Source organism: Ostrinia nubilalis, chromosome 22 (genome assembly GCF_963855985.1).
Source record: "Ostrinia nubilalis chromosome 22, ilOstNubi1.1, whole genome shotgun sequence".
Taxonomy (NCBI): domain Eukaryota; kingdom Metazoa; phylum Arthropoda; class Insecta; order Lepidoptera; family Crambidae; genus Ostrinia; species Ostrinia nubilalis.
This window is the reverse complement of record NC_087109.1, coordinates 7,139,404-7,158,330: the sequence shown is the minus strand read 5'-3', so window position 1 is coordinate 7,158,330 and position 18,927 is coordinate 7,139,404. Positions and strand designations below refer to the sequence as shown.

Below are 18,927 nucleotides of genomic sequence, written 5' to 3'. Positions count from 1 at the left end.
GCGACCTTCACCAGATCGTCGGTCCACCTAGTAGGAGGCCTGCCCACGCTACGTCTTATCAAATCTCAGTATCTACTCAAAAATATACCTTCTGATTGGTCTGTTAACGTAAAGCACGTTGAGTTTTAGAATTAAATCGGCCCTATACCTACTTTAATGTACCTAATATTGTTTAAAATCTTTCTTTCTTCATCCTGAATAATGGCGTTTCCTTAATCAATTGTTGTATGATTCCAAAGTCCACCCTGACTTTCTTACAAAGTCCGATTACCCACTCTACCAACAACCGCATTACAAAATTTAATTATGTTATTATGATTAACGATCGTACAGTCAACAGCTCATCGTACTACATTTTTTGTTGCAAAATAGCCTTTAATACAACGAGACAAGAAGCCACTGGCTTTAGCTTGATGTGCTGTCGTCCGTATCTACATGTAGAGGTCGTGTTCACGAGATTTTCTCAATTCCGTAGGTATTTCGTTTAGATTCTTATTTCGTAAAGGATTTCGTCATATTTTTTAGTTTTTGTACCTTGAGGGTTAAGTATTATTACAGTTAAAATATTTGGCCATCATTGTAGTAGACCATACCCTTATATGTAGTTTCTAGTAAAGTGGAGATCGTTGCAAGAGGCATTGGAGATTAAATTACACGATAATGATGAATACCACATTTATATCATGAAAAGGCTTCTCACATTTGGAGACTCATCTTTTTTTATGCATAACAAGGCAGATATTTGACCTCAATCGAACCTGATGTTAAGTCTGCATCCCAGTCTAGGATGGTACATATCTGCCCTGTAAGTGCCTATTCACTCTCGCCTTGAAAAGGCCCGGATTATAGTCTTCGGGAAAGACAGCAGCATCTCCCCTTCAAGTTTAACTAGAAACTGTGTCCTTTTCTTTAAATCCAATGGTGTCCGTACTTTTTGACAATTTTTTTATCAATATCAGCAGTTACGACGTTAAACCGTAACAAACAGACTTCACTTCAGCCTTCTTTAGCACTATAACAGAGGTAATTCATAATACTTTCACATTCATAATCTTGACTTTATTTAAAAGATATAAACTAAAGTTTCTCAGCTTGTCGTGTTGTTCACCGGTTATAAAATTACATTATTCCTGATCCTAGGAAACATAGGCTGGGTTGCAACATCGTATTTTAACTTTGACAAACGTCAAAAATCTATCAAAATCCATACAAAAAACAGCGGTTATCGTTATAGTTACGGTCAAAGTTAGGTGGTTCAACTCAGCCTTAGACTACATCTTTCTGTGACAGATAGAAATTCAACGGGCAAAGCGGCGGGCAAATGATTGTGTTAGTATCTAAATACTTACAGTAAGTAGGTACTTAACTTACTTTATGATTTTCCTCTTACATAACAATATTAACTTACCGTCACGATTCCTACACTCCCGATCCCGATGCACCATAGACAATGCAAGTTCCAAAGACAATAATATTCAGCTCACACTTGGCGCCGAGTGGTGCGCACGAGACACGATTGCCGCGGGTTCGTGACTGGTTCGAGCACTATGAACTAATTGGTGGCACGATTGACGATTATTAATAGAATAATGGATAGTATAGTTACTGTGCTTTCTTTTGTCTGCTATTAAATTAACCGTCTTCAAAAAAGAAGGAGGAATTTGTAGGAGTATCAAGCATAAAGATATAAATAAGACATAAAAGATGAACGGGACTAAGTTTAACGCAATTCAGTATTAGAGCTTTTTAGAGCTTATTAGCTCATCTTTGTGGACATCTACATTACACAAGGGAATACCTAGGCATGGGATGCAAACCTGTTCCATCTTTTAGAGTTCTGTAAACAAAACGGTGTCACCTGAAACCTGTAATGAGTCACATGGTTTTTTTAAAATAATTTTAATACTGTAGCCAGTGAAACAAAAAAGTAGTAGTTAGATGGTTTTGAAATAATTTGGATTTTTATGCGAAAAAAAAAAGTGAAAATAAAATGAAACTAAAAATTGAGGAAACCTCCGTGAACCTCTACAAAAGTTATGCACACGAAAGTAATAAAAGTACCTAAGTAATGCATGGTTTTTAACAAAGTACGACCTAACTCATTGCGTGCAAGATGGACTCTTATTTTAACAGCTTTTGTGCACCTTTACACAATCAAGAGAGGCACATTTCGTTTTTTTATACGTCACAGAGTTCAATCTTTTTTCCTTCCCCCAATACATTGATCACGTGATTAACACACGCCGGCGCGGCGGCGCGTGCGCGTCCCGCTAATGTAACTGAGTTTGTCTACATCAGTCACACTTTTATTTTAATTATGGTTGATTTATCCATGGTGTTTAATAATGACTTAATTTAGGTAAGTGGCATAATCTTAGTAAGGAGATTTTTGGGTTTAGTCTATCCTAAAAGTAGGCAGTTCTTTTTAACTACAATCGTGGGCCTAGCACTGAGTGTAATTTATTTTCTAATAAATAGTATTATTTTTCAAAAGAAAATGCGCATTAAGGAGTGCTTTAAAGTGAAACACTCTGTGACGTAGGCGGAACTTCAACGCAAAACTTCATTACTTTCTTTATTCATTTGATTGACAAATAATAATATAATGTGTCTAATATTTTTTGAAAATATAATTTGTAGGACAAAAAGTTTTTTTTTAGGAAACTAGGCTATTATTTTAATTTCATATTACATACTTACCTGATAGATTCACCGTAAAAAGATGAACTTCGGCGCGTGCGCACCAGTCATCTCGCTAATGGACCGCTGTTTGCCGCCACACCTTGGGTGGGGGGGACGTAATGAGATCTGCCTTGATTAACAGACGATTTGTTGATCATGACTGGTAACGTTGACTTGTGGGGAACGAGGGTGGTTAAGTAATTTGGTTGAAATAATTTGCTCAGTGTGAATTTTGATAATAAAAGGCCGAATTTTATTGGCGTTTCTAAATCCGGAATATAAAAAAAATTCGAAAATTTATTAAAAAAATCATCGGGTCCAATTTTGATACTCCAACTAAACACTGTGATAGTAAAGTAGCAAAATTAAGGTGCTAATAAGTAACCAAAATATGTGAGAACAAAAGCCGAATGACTCTCTAATGCAATTAATAAACAATAGAGTCGCAGATATGCCATCTTTCTTTTAATAAAACTGTGGGCTATCTTCATAAAACAACATAAGGTTCACAAAAGAGCCATGTTTTATTCTCTCATTTAATCCAACACGCAAATAAAACCACCCGATCTATCTAATCATAAAATAATAAACATACGTTTCATCCCTTTATAATTCTAATCCATTTAATATCATTGCATCATCTGTCTACACTCCCCACACAATGAATAGGAAATTAAAACATATTTTCTTAGTCATAAAGCACAATATCTAATGACATCTTTCAGGGTTTCCAACCCTTAACTGCTTTGCCGATTTGAAACGTATGTTTCGGTGTTATGGTTCAAAGTTATTGTTGTAGTAAAAGGTGGTAAATTTGAGTTTTAAGTGTTCCATAGGGATGTGATGGGTATCTCACGGCGCTCGCGTGTCAGCTCGTAGTTTGGGCAAACCTGCGTTACTATGGATACTCTTTGGAGCGGATTGCTTTCGAGGCCTGTTCGAGTTGTGACGTGTGGTTAAAGCTGAGTAGATAGAATAGGAACAGCTCTTCTCTTCTCGTGGATGTCGTAAAGGATCTAAGGTATAAGAAAGCGAAGATCAGGGCTTCCCAACCCGTCCCGGCCAGCGTGGGGAGTGTAGGGCAGATTGTACTCGTACAGTTGCCTCTGGTATAGATACTAAAGGGCCTAAAGATGATGATGATGTGCTACAAAGTTTTACAGAAGTATTGTCACTTTCGCCAGCTACACTGACAACCGATTCGCGTTATTTTCCAAAATACGGAAAATCGTATTTTATTCAATGTGTTGGCATATCTTCGTAAAGGCATAATGCGTTATCTGGTATCTATCCGTAGTAGTCATGTTGTCCATAGTATCTACCATCTTCACACATAAGAAGTGTGCTGTCTACTAATGCCTGATGCTTAAATGACTATCGTTTAATCTGGATTTGCTTAGTTTGAGACTGGCATCTTATAGAATATTTTTTAAATAAAAACGATCTCGATTAAAAAACAAATGGTAGCGCCCCAACTCGTGTTTACCTTCGACCAATTTACTGATTGGGGAGGATGCGTGACTGGGCGCGCTCAGGTCCCTCCGAGCCCTCCCGAATATTGTTTGATGGACGGGTTATGAGATAATATGATAGAGTAGGTATCTACGTAATGAGAAGCATCTTTCCCTAGAGCATAGAGGACTTACTTGAATAACGCTGCAAGAAAATTTTCTTCAGTTTCTATATCTATCATCACTGCCTTTCGCTTTACACTGTACTGGAGTCGATACTTAACTTCAACTTCCTTCTATTCTTCTTCTGGTTATGTCGGGTTCAATGACAGTTTGACATTCTCCTGGGACAAACTTAACCTTTTCTGGTTGAAGTTTTATCGGCGGTCAAGATGTAGATAAATTCTGCTTATAAAGGAGTTGCAGAAGTGACAATCGTCAGAGCTAGGAATTGTTTTCTTTTGAGTACCTACTGTAACATTTGAATCCTGTTAAACGTTTGATAGGTAGCTGTCCATTTTAATACTACTTATTTAATTAGTACCTACCTAGTTCCTTCATTAAAATTATAGGTCCATTAATATGTTTTAAGCTCTACAAACATTACCTGTAACTGAATATGAGCTTTTTAAGCCTTGCAGTAGAGAGCAAGTAATATGAGATTTTGCAATGTCATTATTTGTAAGTAAACTGTTATTTGTCATGTAAAAAGCACTAATTACGGCGCAAAGGCAAACCCATGCATCAAATACTGGGTGGCGCAAAAGTAAAGACCCTATTTGGTTCAGCTATAACATTTTTTCTAAATTAGAAAACTAGATTTAGGTTTTTTTAAATGTATATTTGTGCCATTAAATTTCGTACCATTAGGATTTAAAGATGATGTCTTTTAAATGGTGACCTCCAGAGTTGATACACATTTGAGCCCTATTTATGACATTTTGCATAACTTGCCGTAACACTTCCTGCGATATGTTCGTTATTTCTTGACGAATGTTTTCTTTTAGAGCTGCGAGAGTCTGTGGCTTGTTCACATACACCCGAGATTTCAAAAAACCCCAAAGAAAGAAGTCTGGACTGGTCAGATCGGGTGATCTTGCCGGACGGTGGGGAAATCGTCGACGAAATTCACGTTGTGTTCTTATCACTGATGAATTATTCCGTAAGAACATTGACACAGTTATTCCACGTTCTTGGGGAGTAAAACGGTCCATGTTTATTTTCAGTGTATTTTACATTTGTTCACTACACAATTTTCAACAACAAAATGACAGAAAATGTCATATAAAAAAAAAAAAGTATTTTCTTTAGTGCCAGTACTTTTGCGCCACCCAGTAAAAGAGATACTTTTATATGTCCTTAATTTTTTCGTTATTACGGCCGCGGCGCAAAGGCAAAACCTAATGCATCAAACAAAAGAGATACTTTTATATGTCCATATTTTTTCGTTGTCATGCCTACAGACTACGCCATCGACCGCCACAAATGTTGACACGACAAAACCAACAACTCCGGACAACACTACACTCATAACAACCGCGGTAATGATGTTTGCCCACTCTCCCCCGAGATACGTTTTACGGGAATTAAATTCGCTACGACCTCCTTTTTCATTAGCCATAGATATTTTTTTGCCCTTTTACTTTTTCTAATCATTGCGTTGGCAAGGGCGTGTGGTTTGGGGAGTTTTTGATGTGGAAATTAGAGAATTTTGTAGGTATTATAAATTACGATTACAATTCTTAAAATAAATTATAGCCAGAACTGTCTTGGTTAACAATTAATTTTATGTTTTTTAAATCTTTTTTATGATTGAATGTTATCTATTAATATAACCCCGTTACATTAACGTTTAACAAAGCCAGATTATATTTGTAATTGGCTTAATAACCATTTTTCCCCTGCTTAAGCAATTATGTAATTTAACTTGTGATTGTACGAGTACTTCGTACTCATTAAAACGTACACAAGACAATTAAAAGCTGCCTTTTTGGTTCATCCAGTTGATTTATGTTAATTTAAGTGCTATGAATGTTTTGAAATGTTTTTAACTATTTAGTTCTGATTGCGACGTCGACATGGAATTAAAACCTAAGTTTCTGATTTTGTGTTTATGTTTTTTACATTATTCCTATAAAACACTAGTATTTAGGGCCGTGCCTACTCATATACATCTATTTCATTAAATCACTGTTTTGTTAAAAAACAAAAAACATTGGTCAACCCTAACAAGTAACCACTATTAAACAAAAAAAAAACAGCAAAAAGTATTTTATCTAACAATGGGTGTAATTCACTTCCTGGCCACCTGGCAATCAGTGGAACGAACGCCAAATTTTCAAACGAATAAAAAATGATCTGTCAAACGGGCAGCTTTCCCGCCAATTTGGCGGCGATTCGCGCCCTCGCATGGGGTAGGGTTACCATGTTAAACAAACAAATTACATTGTAAATAGTAAAGTGTATCATTTACTCCGTTATTTTTATAATTATTTTTGGATATTTACTAGACTGAAAGTAACTTAATTTTACTTTATGATGGCGAATATTTTGCAAGTAAGATTTATTAACCTATGTTTGTAAAAGATAATAGGTAGTGGTAAGTTTTGTTAATAAACGTTATTTTTTATGAACAAATTAAAAAAACGTTTTATGCATTTTCGTTAAATTTTTAATACTAACTGAACTAAATCTCTTCCACTCACATAAAATGGTAAACACTAACCAAACCACACATGTAATGCAAATAAAAGATTTGATTTGATTTGAAAATTTCCTTCCCTTATGGTCACCCTGCAGATTCGACACGCCCTCACTTCGAGATTAATAGGGCTCGATGTTTAGACTTCGGTCGCCATAGCACCGGGGGTGGATTGTCAATCTGCCGTGGGACGCCTAAATACCAAATCTCGGGGGGAAAGTTGATTATCTGGCAACATAGCGTAATGGCGCTGAAAGATGTTGGCGGGAAAGGTCATAGATTAATTGGATTTTTTTAATCTGTTCCGATTTGATGATTGTGATCTCATCTTTTTATCCCTAGGGATGGATTTAATTTTGATTTGATTTTATTTTCATATCGTTGTTAGTAAAGAGGGGGAGTGAGATCTCATAATGATTCTTTATTATCTTTTTAGTGGTCCTAATTTTCATAGATTCTATAATTTTGCAGACTTTTTTATCCAAACTGGCGCCCTAGCGCCATGATGGCTTGACACTAATTGACAGACCACGTGAAGTTGTTGTCAGTTTTGTTATTGTTTGTCAACCCCAAAAACTTCTAAATTATCAGTAAAATTCTTCTAAATCTCTTCTAAAACTTATCAGCCGGTCAAGACAACAGGATGGCGGAGAATATACTGCAGAAAAGCCATAATTTCAATATCCCAGTGCAGAGAACGGATCTGTCCAGTTTTGATGACGCCTTCTCATCTCTGAAGGAACGGTTTGAGGCCGAAATGCGGAGGGTGGATGAAGAGATGACGAGGTTCAGGTATTCTGAACGCTAGTATAAAATTGGCAATGCATATAGATACAAAACAGACAATGAGGCAGCTTGGAAACAAAGCGATTCTTAGCTATAAGCGTATTTATCGATGATACTGAAAAATTTCTTTTTCTTTCTTCTTTCATAGCCAAAAGCTTAAGAAAACTAAGAATAGGTTTATCATTCTTAAAGCAAGCGAATAAATGAAGCTCTCCTAACGTCCATAACTTATAATAGTAGTGATAGATCGAATTTAGTATATGTTGGCTAAGCCATATTAGTAATCTGACATTTAAATATCAAGTTTGAAGCAAAAAAATCATCTTAATAATATTCGCATTTATGCTAATCAAATCACATTTACTTTATGGATCTTGATTTAAGATCGAAAAGCAATAAAAAAATCAACCTTTAGACAAATACCGACTTCTTCTTCTTTATTTCCCAGCACCAACCTGATGTACTTCTACGACCAGACCCCGACTGGCCAGCTGAACATATCCTCGCAGACAGCGCTGCCCTCCGCTGTCAATCCTGAGATGCTGACCAACTCACCGCTTGTGGAGGGGGAGGGGGATTCCAAGACTTTGAAGCTGCAGTTTGATGTCAGCCAGTTTACTCCTAATGAAGTAAGTTGTTGTTTTTATATAGACATCAAGCCAAGTTCAAGTATATAACTGGCGAGCAGCACCGTGTGTAATATTACACGAACCATTTGAGCCACTTTAACCCCCTAATTTTTTCACAAAGTTAAGTCTAAAAAAAAGTTTACTTGAAATGTAGACCGCATAATATTTCAATTGCTTCGGAAGTCCTCATGCTTTTCCCCTTTTTTGTATCCGAATTATAGTTCGTTAGTTATCTACTAAACTAAATAATTTAAAAAAAAGCTAAAATCCGTCAAAACTTGCCACTCCTCGAGAGTTTATGGAAGAATTGCTTTCTAACAATAAGGCTGCCTAAATTCTGTCATTTCATTTCATCTTTTGCTAGGTAGGTATATTCTCGATTAAGAAAAATACATTTATCTACGATAAGTCATTAGGCAGACATTTAAATCTTAGAGGCTAGTTTTAAGCACTCACACAATTCGTTTTGTGTAAACGTAAAAATGTTCACCACCATTTTTAAATTTTGCAGGTGGCAGTCAAAATACTGGATAACGTGCTGATGGTGACAGCGATTCACGAGGAGAAGACAGACAGCAGCACAGTCTACAGGGAGTACCATAGAGAATTCTTCCTCCCTCGGGGCATAGACAAGGAGGCCATAGTGTCATCGCTCTCTCGAGACGGTGTGCTTACCATACAGACTCCTATGCCTCCATTATTGGCTTTAATTGATAGATCAGCGCCGAAAAGTACTGAAGTAAAAAAGTGAAAAGGAGATTAATTTAATAATAGGTAATCAAAGTAGAACAAGATAAACATTGGTACACTAGTTTACATAATCTAAATCTAGAGAAATTGAAAGAAAAAAAAAAGAAAAGTAAACGTAATTAGATCTATCTTTTGGATAGTTAAGAAAACTAAAATAAGAATGTCACTCTGATAAAATTAAATTACCTACGTCCTACATAATAAAGGGTTGAACATAAATAGTGTAATTAATACAATTGTTAATTAGTAGATATAGCTTTAAAACTCAAGCGTTGATCCTAATTTTTTTAGCAATTTCCTGAGGTTGTCTTTCTTCTTAATATTGAAGCTAGCACCTTCAAGAAAATCAACAATTTTTCGAGATTTTTATACAAAATCTTGCAAATCCAATTCCAGAACTCTGAACAGCGAATCAATAAACCAAGCTCTAATACTCAGTGCAAAGATTCCTTTGTGCAATGCAGTTTGTAGAGCACAGATTAAATATAGACAGTATGTTATCTGTGCGACATCGATGACGCGGCCGGGCCAGATAACCGCGACCTGAAACACACACATAGACGAATAAAGTTGGGGGTGCACAGGGAGCTTTTCAGAAATAATTTAGATAAAGTATTTAGGCTAGAATGGCTAGGCTATTGTAGCCTAGATGTTAGCTTTTTTATAAGAGACTAGGGCACCGGAATTTATTTAAAAATAATGCTTACAACTAAATAAATAACGATTTAAAATGTGTATTTTAAATAGCTTGCTGAAACGATCATTTATAAGTCCATCTGATGAAAACTGCTGTTGTGGCTTTAATTTCCTATGTAGAGATGAAATTCACTCGATTTGGTTAGTGGTAGGGTTTCTTCTAGTCCGCCCCTAAGACTGTCCCTTTATCAATAATGCTTACAGCATTGTTGTATTCCGGTAATAATAAATTATTACAGGTGAGATAGTCAGTTTATCTGTTGTTGAGGATTCCGGGTGAGGTCTTCCGCCGAGTGAGAGCAACCATCTCAGCGAGAATCTGAGATCCAAACCGAGTTTCCTCGTTGTGGATAGAATAACGCCCGTATTCAAAAACAATGCTTGCATAAGTAAAGCAGCAAATCGAAGAGAGCTCTGTGATCGGTTCGTGTGTCACCGTGTGCGTCCACGCGCACTGTGAGACTTCATAATGTTTGTGAATACGGGCGTAAATCTCAGTGAGAAATCCCCGTACCCTCCAGCTGTCCGCCCAGTGCATCCCCGCCTAACGCGGTCACCTGTACATTCACACGTAGTGGGCGGGTGTTGATGCGACGCGTTACCATGGCAACCGCCGCGCCCGCTTCCCAGAAGGTCCGATACTTGCTAGCTCTGCAATTTAGCACATTAAAGAAACATGCAGCGTGCGATGGAACGATTTTTATTGCCGAAATGCTAGGCTTTAGGAATTATTGGGCTTTGGTTTGGATATTCAGCATGGTTGCCCGAAAAGAATGATTTGGTGCAGTCTTTGGCACGTTTTGGTCAGGTTGAACCACATCAAACAGAAGTTATAAAATATGTGGTACCTGTGTAACGAGAAAGTCCTTTGAAGGACTAAACCTCTATCCAAAATATCCATGTGATGTAGTATAGCTACGTATTGAAGTCCATAAAGCTGAATTAATTTTGATGAAATTATAAAGTTAGATAAAAACTATATGCAGGGTGACGGGTGACGGGTAAGTGACGATAATAAGGTTATAATGAGGGCTATCGTTTTAGCGCTCACCAGTTAGCGCCACTGTAGAGTAAGGTCCTGTCACTTGCTAGTAGCGAAGACAGTGGCGCCAACTGGTGAGCGCTAAAGTGGTAGGAGGACTATCGCATTTGCACTCATCAAGATGGCGCCACTGTAGAGTAAGGTCCTGTCAATCGCCAGGGGTGCCAACTGTTAAGTATAAAAACGATAGCCCTCATTATCGTCACTTACCGTCAGGTGAAATTGAGATCTAATCCCAACATATAGGTATTATAGGTAGTTCCTAAAGTCAAATTTCCAGGAATCCTCAGATTCGGCCAAAACTTTGGCACATTTTTGCCAAGGCCGAAACTGGCCGAAATCAACTTTAGTTCTTCCAAACATAAACTGCAGTTAATTTTAAAAGGCCAGCTTCGTTTTAATTAGTGACATCACGGAAGAACTAAAAAGTAGTTCAGTTAGCGTATGGCCGTTAAAGCAATTTCTTCATAAATAAGCAAATAGCTGGTCGAATGCAGGTGTGCTGTGACCTTGTAGAGATGAACATGAATTTATAAAAAGTCCTTGCATGTCATATTCCAACTCATTAAAGAGAAGGTCATATTGGGACAGACAAACATAAACACGCTTATGCCAGAAAACAGCTAAGAGTAAATTAACTTTCAACAACGACGGTCATCTTTATAACACTCTTTATCTTATCTACACTATTCTGAAATACTTTGATACTTTCTAAAATCTCGATGAAAAATTAAAAATGTACTTATTGAAGATTTTGGCGACAAAAGGTATTATAACCTAGAATAAACGAGTAGAATTAAGAAACGATAGACGCTAGAAGACAAATCAAATAGTACTTCTGCAAATGAATATAGTGTGTAATTAGAGTTGTCAAAGTGCAGAGGCCACCCAGTTACCTTAAGAAGGCTTAAAAAAATAGCTTTACAAATGATTCTAAAACAAATGCCGACTGTCCCTCTATTAATAATAACACATAATTAATGGAAAAAACTCTGCCTACATATTTACGTCCAAAGTCGCGTGAATAACTAATGTCTCCCAGACAAACACGTCATTTCAGCAAACAACATGAAAATAATAATTAAAAACCCCGAATGTTTGTGGGTTTGTCACGAGAAGAAGCGGGGTGAATTAATTAGTTTTAATTAGACGGAACAAAGGAGTTTGTTGACTTGAGAAACAGGCATAATATTTCTTTTCTTTGTTCACTTCCTTAACCTAAATAAGTTGTTATTTTTTACTAATCGCCTGAAATGTATTGTTCAAGCTCAACTACTTTTTTTTATTAACGAAGGAAAATTGAAATAGTTACGAGTAAGAAAACAAGGCTGTAGGTATGTACTAAACTCCTGTAAACACACAATACCTAGCTGTGGTACCTACCTAACAGTTAGTTCTAGCTTTGAAAAACCATTAGTTTTCGAATACATAAATACGAGTAGTTATACCTAGTTATATAGAAAATATTTTAAAGCTATGAATTCAATTTACGTCAGTCAAGTTGGTGAATAGGTATGTAATGTTACAAATTCCCTCCGCTATACATAATTTGGGCGAATTTTGATAGTTACCTCATCAAAGTACTACCTTGTTAATTATCAACCTATTTGTTAACAGACAATACAATTTAAACTATAGTCAAAAAGAGAGGAAGCTAAAAATAGCATTGGTTTTATAAAATGATCTCATGCAGCTTTTTAAAACTATAACAATTGCAAATCGAATATCATTAAATCATTACCCATAACTGCCAAACACCTGTAATGATCATTAGTAATCACCCCCGATTTCACCCTGCTCCAACCAACATCCCCACCATATGGTCTATTGTTGTATTGCATTCACCCCTGGGGTAAGTCAGACGTAAAAGTCAGCACACCCTCTATATTCGTACAATATTTTATTGCATTATGATTTTTGCGTCTGGCATCGTAATAACAATTTATTGTTTAATTAATGAGATTAGAGTCAGGGGTTTGTGTTATTGTTTTTAAATCACGATAAATTAGTGGTTTTATTAACGTATTAATAAGTTAAGAGATGAAATGGTCCATTTACATATGACAACAGTATAATATAAAGGCTTTTAAGATGCCAGTCAACTACATGTTATAATAATAGTCAGTCAGTTTCACGCTTGCAATTTTAAACCTTAATATTCATTAACAAATCAACTCTAGCTTCATAATTATCATCATATATTGTCTCTCTAAGGACTCAAATAGAGCATAATTAGTCTCTTACGTTGCCAGCTATTTTGTCTTTAAAGTCCATTCAGCAAGGAGGATAGACAACCCATTTGCCGAGTGGTCTGCAGTAGATGCTCTTACAAACGAAATAACCATAAGTCCCCTGCGTATCCCTTCGAATTGCCATGGCAACAACAAGGGTAGGTACTACCACACTACGCACCAAGTGGTGATCTTCACTAGATGCTCTTACAACCGGAATAACACCCCAGGCAAGTCACAAAATGTAATATCGCCAGTACTTTTTCTTGTAAAGGGTATCAATAAGTCGTAAAGTATCATGCTCCCTGCGTATCCCTACGAGTCGCCATGGCTACAGCAAGGGTTCCGGCCGGAAGTGCCTCCCCCGTGAAGCCGGTGCAACCGCACCCTCCTCTCGGGTGTAATTGTGTACCTCAATATGGTCTGATTTTAAAATTGGACGTGGTTTGTTTAACTATTTTAATTTCCTGATAGTTATAGGTTAAAGGGCTTCTTTATCAGAAAAAATCGCCTATTAAAAGAGTAAATTTTCATTAATACGTGATTTAGTCTCCACTGCAGAAGCATGACCTCTAATTTAACAGAGACAAATGAAGGATTTAGAATAGAATAGAAATACTAGAATAGAAAAGGTTTATTGATACAGTAAAAAAGACACAATACAAAAAAAAAACAACAAAAACACATAATATGTAGGCTATTAAACAAGTGGTGAGAAAAAACTGTGCCAATAGGCACCCGCTCAGCATTTATCGTGACATGCTCAAAAGGCCAAGTCACGAAGCTGATTTGGCCTACATACACTCCAGACGGGTTGGGTGCATTACGTGGCTCCACTTGAAGGTGCTCACCACACTTGTTCTCAGCAAGATTCGAACCTGCAATTACGCGAATCACCAGAATAAATGACCTTTAGAGATGGAGCTGATGCTGCTCTTAAAATAACTCTTTTTTCTTGTGACAGCATGTATGTCTGGATCATTTGAATCTAGCGGCTTCCCGCTACCTTAACTAGGTCGTCGGTCCACTGGGAAGGAGGAAGGTCCAGCTGCTTCTCACAAGCCTGCATACGCCATCAGTCCACCGGGTAGGAGGCCCCACGCTGCGTCTTCCAATCCGTGGTCGCCACTTGAGAACCTTACTTTTCCGCTAACACCTCTTCATTCGATGCGACCTACAATCAAAGGTTTATTATTACAACAATGTTATTGAAACTGAAATAACATTATTCTTTCAGCAGCTTTGTTTGAACCCAGCACGAGCCAAGTCAAAACAATACCGGTGTCTTTGGAAATATTTAAAATTGGTCGTGTGTTTACATAAGCGAAGTGCATGTAAGTATATGTATAACCACGCAATATTGTAGACGTACATCATCGTTCTAACCAATGTCGTCCATTCTTGGACAAATACTTCCTACATGGATTTCCAAAACGACCGGCCTTGCGCTATACCTCCATCCAGGTGCTTCCACGGACCTAAAAGAAGCACATAGTTCCTACTCTATCAATGATTCAGGCCTACAATTCAACCAAACTGGCAACAAATACTTACGGAGTAAAAAACGCTTCATGAATTCTGAGAATAGAACCCAGACTCTCAGAAATTCGTAACGATAGTCTGTCTACCCATACAATAGGGATGTTTCTTGGGTAAAAAGCAAGAGTTTGAATTAGTCCGTCAGTTAACTTATCAAGAAATTCTTGACACGTAGGTATATTATTTTTCAAAATAATGAACTTCAAACTTACATTTTTGTTGCAACATAGCACCTTCTTATGATGTTACTATGATAAAACTCATAAAACTCTTTTATTTATGCAAGTAGGGTTTTAAAGCACTTTTACACGTCCCAGTATTAACCCTACCACTGCTTCAGGACAATAAGGCCAGTGCTGAGAAAAAGCAGTATGTAAAGCTTGATAAGCCGTTGGTACTTTAAAAACAAACAATACCTATAATAGGTTACTTATTTACATTTTTAAACACCCGTACGGTTCGTGAGCATTCGCTTGCATCCAGTGACGTGACGGTCGATACGTAAAGCGTGCAACTCACGAAATTGCTGTTTTGTATTCCTCACCACACTCGGGTAAAGACGGTTTGTTGACACTATTGGAGCTAGTACGAGTAGATATTTACTTTTTTAAGTTAGGTACTTGTAAGTATGAAGATACGAGGATTCTACATAACATTTAACTAGGTGATGTGAAATGAATAATGGTCTCCTAATTTGTGTGACAAAAATCGATTTTATCCGATGAAATAAAAAATCCTGTGGTATTAAAAAATGCATTCATCTGGCAAATGTACATAACTGATACCTACAACTTACGTAGACTATTTTTCATTTTTAGATCTAGCCGACAAATCCTTTCCCAGATAACATGAAATATAAAATGCCATTAAAATTATAAGTAACCTATATTAAAACATCATAATTTCTTTTATAACTAAAGACTCCATGAATATAAAAAAGAAGTAGAGTAGACAAGGTGCAAGATGGTATACCTAAGCAATTTTAATAAATACTCATCATGATCTTAGCTCAGCAAAATTGTGAAATGTCAGCATTTTACATTTTAAATCTATCTTAATTCCTTGCAGTTCTAGCCTTCGAGCCATACAAAGCCACCTTTAGAGACAGTTTAGCTTTATTATATCTAGTCTAGTAAAACTTAGGAGCTGAATGGAGGCAAAAAACCGGCCAAGTACGAGTCGGACTCGCGCACCAAGGGTTCCGTACTATGCTTTTGCTTTTAAAGTGGACACACAACTCAATATTCTGTGAATATTTCAAGCGGACCTGTTGCCGTAATTATTTTCGACCAAAAACTGGCAAAAAATCACATTTGTTGTATGGGACTCCCCCATGAATACTTATTAATTTTCTGTTTTTGGTATTTGTTGTTATAACGCCAACTGAAATACGTCAAATGGTGCAATCCAGCCTTAGTTATCTGGTTCAGTTTTTACCCTTTAGGTACGGAACTCTAAAAGCACTTCCGTGGCTTCGTCTTGGACATCAATAGGTCGTGGATACAGTCTGCAACACACCAGACTTTACACGTTTGTTGCAAAATGATACCTATTCCCATTGGATAAGATTCTACAGTGTTCTTCATAAGCTGTCGTCTGTCCACCAGCAGTCGTGACGTGGGGGTCGCTCGCCGACGCCGTTTTTTCTCAAAGGTGACGCGGGCGCACCTGTCTCTATAGCGCTGGGACAGCTTAGACCTGGCAAGAAAATAAAAACAATAAAAAATAAAAAACCGTTTTTTTTTTCAGGAGGAGACAAGGAGGTGCCTGACCGTGGCCAAAAAACTCTAAAACCCGTGTGGTTCAGGAGAACACATTTTGTCAAATGTTTTCATTTCCTAAAATGGCCAAATAACTTTTTTATGAAATTTTCAAAGAAATGTGAAATCAACATGGTTCCTAATTTCACACGGTCTAATAGTCATAACGAGATTGAAATAGACAATCGGCGTTTTTAATTTTTTTTTCTTTCAAGCAAATTACTCGTACGTGTAAAAAAAAACTCAGTGCAACATACAATAGTTAACACTGTAACAACCATAAGCACACTATAAAAATCCCAAAGAATTTTACCATATGGACGTAATATTTGCAGGCGTTCCAAAAATATGTTTTCTTTTGCCGCCTCTACGCCCTTCTTAGCTCTCAGCCGACCTGCGCCCGCGCACGCGACCCACCATCCCTTTCTCCTCAAGACAGTTGGACAGAGCGAGTGACCGTTAATTTTAACTAGCTCCCACCCCTGCTGCACCCGCCACTTTAATTTACAATAAGCTGTAAAAGTATTGTGGTTCTTACGCTTTTTTATTTTTATGATGATCTTTTGACTGTACGGTGCATCATTTGTAATTTATATTCTGCAGAAGAAGTAAAAAGGACACCAAAAAGAAAATTTTTTTGGTGTCCTTTTTATCATGTAATTACCTATTATGGTTGTTAAAACAACCTATAAAATAATAAAAACTTTTTGATAAAAATAAACGTCATTTTAAGCAACAGTGTAGAAGTCTATAAAGAACAATAAAATCTAGCGATGGGAATTGAACCCTCGACTCTCTCACTCTCGATTGCTGAGCGAATTCCAATAAAAAAACTTGCATTTTATCTTTCTTTCTTTCTTTCACTTACTTGCTCCTACGTATTACGTTAGCACATTCCCGGAACTTAATTCCCGTGAAGTTTAAACTTCAATCTCCCATTTTTCCCTTGAAGGGGAAATTTCTTAAAAACACAACCATGTGACATTGGGAAGGCTTTTGTTCAGCTGTTGACGTTCTATGGCTGAAATGATGATGATGTTATTGTGACTTTTTCTTTCGAATTAGGTGTGTGTAGAGATGCCAGCTTTCAAGAGTCTTTAATTTGACGGATTTTCATAAAAAAGTGTGATTTGAAGGGATTATTCTGCCAAAGTAAGAAACAAAACAAAAAAATAGAGCATGTGTATATTATTTACAATAATTCAAAGTATCATAACAGGGCCGAATTAATGTGCGATATACATCGCCTCACTAAAGAGGTGTCGAGTTCCCTTTGCGTGACACTAGAGAAGGCAGTGGCGGACTTGGCACAAGAGAATTTTAAAAAATTTACTACTGTGTGCTTATTAACGATTTTTGTTGCCTCCCCAATCACCCGGGTAACGTCGGGAGTGTAATCCCCCAAATTAGAGAATCGTGTTCATGCAGTAGAGACCAAAATGATCTGCTAATGATGTGAACGAATTCCAGTCAACTAAGACCTCCCATTGAGTCCCATGGCTCTACACTCGTATATGACAGTAATAGAGAGGTCCAAAAATATACAGATAGTGCTCTACATTAAATAGGTCGTCCTTACTTACGGCACTACATTATACATTAATAAATAGTCTATGCTAGGCTCTCACATTTTACAATACTCTAACAAACAACTGTGCAGCGTATTTTTATCCACAAAATTATACAGAACATTGTGTGTATTAATATTATTAGTAGAGTTATTACTTTTAATTTAACAGTCCTTAATCCATCCCTGTAATTAAGCACTAAAATATAACGACCATTTAAAACTACGCGACGTTCCTAAACTCAAGAGAAACGTTAACCTTTATATGACTTTTTAGTACTTTTGCGAAGATACATTTTATTGTAACCTTTGAATATTGATGAGTGTTGTCATATGGAAAAACGTTACGTTTTTTCTTTGTTCTTTGAGGCTTTTTCCACTACTTATCGCTTGAGCTTATTTATGTGCGTGTGTGTAGGTATTCGAGTGAAAAAGGATAAATATCTTACAAATTCAGGTCCATTCTCAAGCCTAATTAAGTTACAGACTGCATTTTAACTTAAAATGTGTTTTCTTGGAGAAAAGTAATTCCGTAAATGCATAAGAATCTGATCAGCCTTGATCTTGATCTAACACAATGAACAATGGGTTACCTTGACCCCATCGACCTCTCTGCAATCTCCTTACAAAATAGATGTTACATTATTTGTAGAGATAACGCGATACCGGTATTTACCATAAACGAATTAACGATACAAATAATCGTCACTGGCCGCTTTCGTGCCATTGGCTCCGCGATTAAAAAAAGAAGTCACGTTCGAAATTCAAAGCTTTCGGATAAAATTATCTCTGTTGCGTCTTGAAGCGAGACGATCCTGCGGACTTGTGACAGAGAGAGAGCTACGAGATTTCGTAGCGGGGTGAAAGGGACGTAGCATTGCGCATCTCAGGATGCGGAGCGGCAACGTCGCGCCCACCAATCGGTGAGCGGTCATCTCGATGTTTGTTTTTCCAATTTGTTTTTGTTTATTCCTTTGTTTTGGTTTGAGGAAAAGTGCTATGTGAATAAAATTGTGGTTATATATTACGTGTCTCGCTGTTTTTATATAAGTTTAATGATAAATTATGATTGTCTGCCATATTTTTTAAAAAT

General features: G+C 36.9%; 1 protein-coding gene and 1 long non-coding RNA gene across 2 annotated transcripts in view; one reads left to right on the top strand and one right to left on the bottom strand.

Moving 5' to 3' along the window:
• LOC135082909 (uncharacterized) overlaps window positions 1-18,927 on the bottom strand; it is a 219,061-nt gene that overhangs the window by 47,855 nt on the left and 152,279 nt on the right. The gene's annotated exons all lie outside the window — the stretch shown is intronic.
• Window positions 7,370-9,202, top strand: LOC135082617 (heat shock protein beta-6-like). The gene is made up of 3 exons (XM_063977396.1): window positions 7,370-7,626; window positions 8,069-8,249; window positions 8,761-9,202. The coding sequence occupies exons 1-3, from the start codon at window positions 7,478-7,480 to the stop codon at window positions 8,998-9,000; spliced, it is 570 nt and encodes a 189-aa protein (XP_063833466.1). The 5' UTR covers window positions 7,370-7,477; the 3' UTR covers window positions 9,001-9,202.

What these genes read in the sequence shown, in the direction of transcription:
- LOC135082617 (XM_063977396.1), top strand. Translation starts at nt 7,478, where the DNA reads ATGGCGGAGAATATACTGCAGAAAAGCCATAATTTCAATATCCCAGTG. An exon ending in GAAGAGATGACGAGGTTCAG is followed by an intron (nt 7,627 to 8,068) that starts GTATTCTGAACG and finishes TTTATTTCCCAG; the next exon opens with CACCAACCTGATGTACTTCT. An exon ending in GCCAGTTTACTCCTAATGAA is followed by an intron (nt 8,250 to 8,760) that starts GTAAGTTGTTGT and finishes TAAATTTTGCAG; the next exon opens with GTGGCAGTCAAAATACTGGA.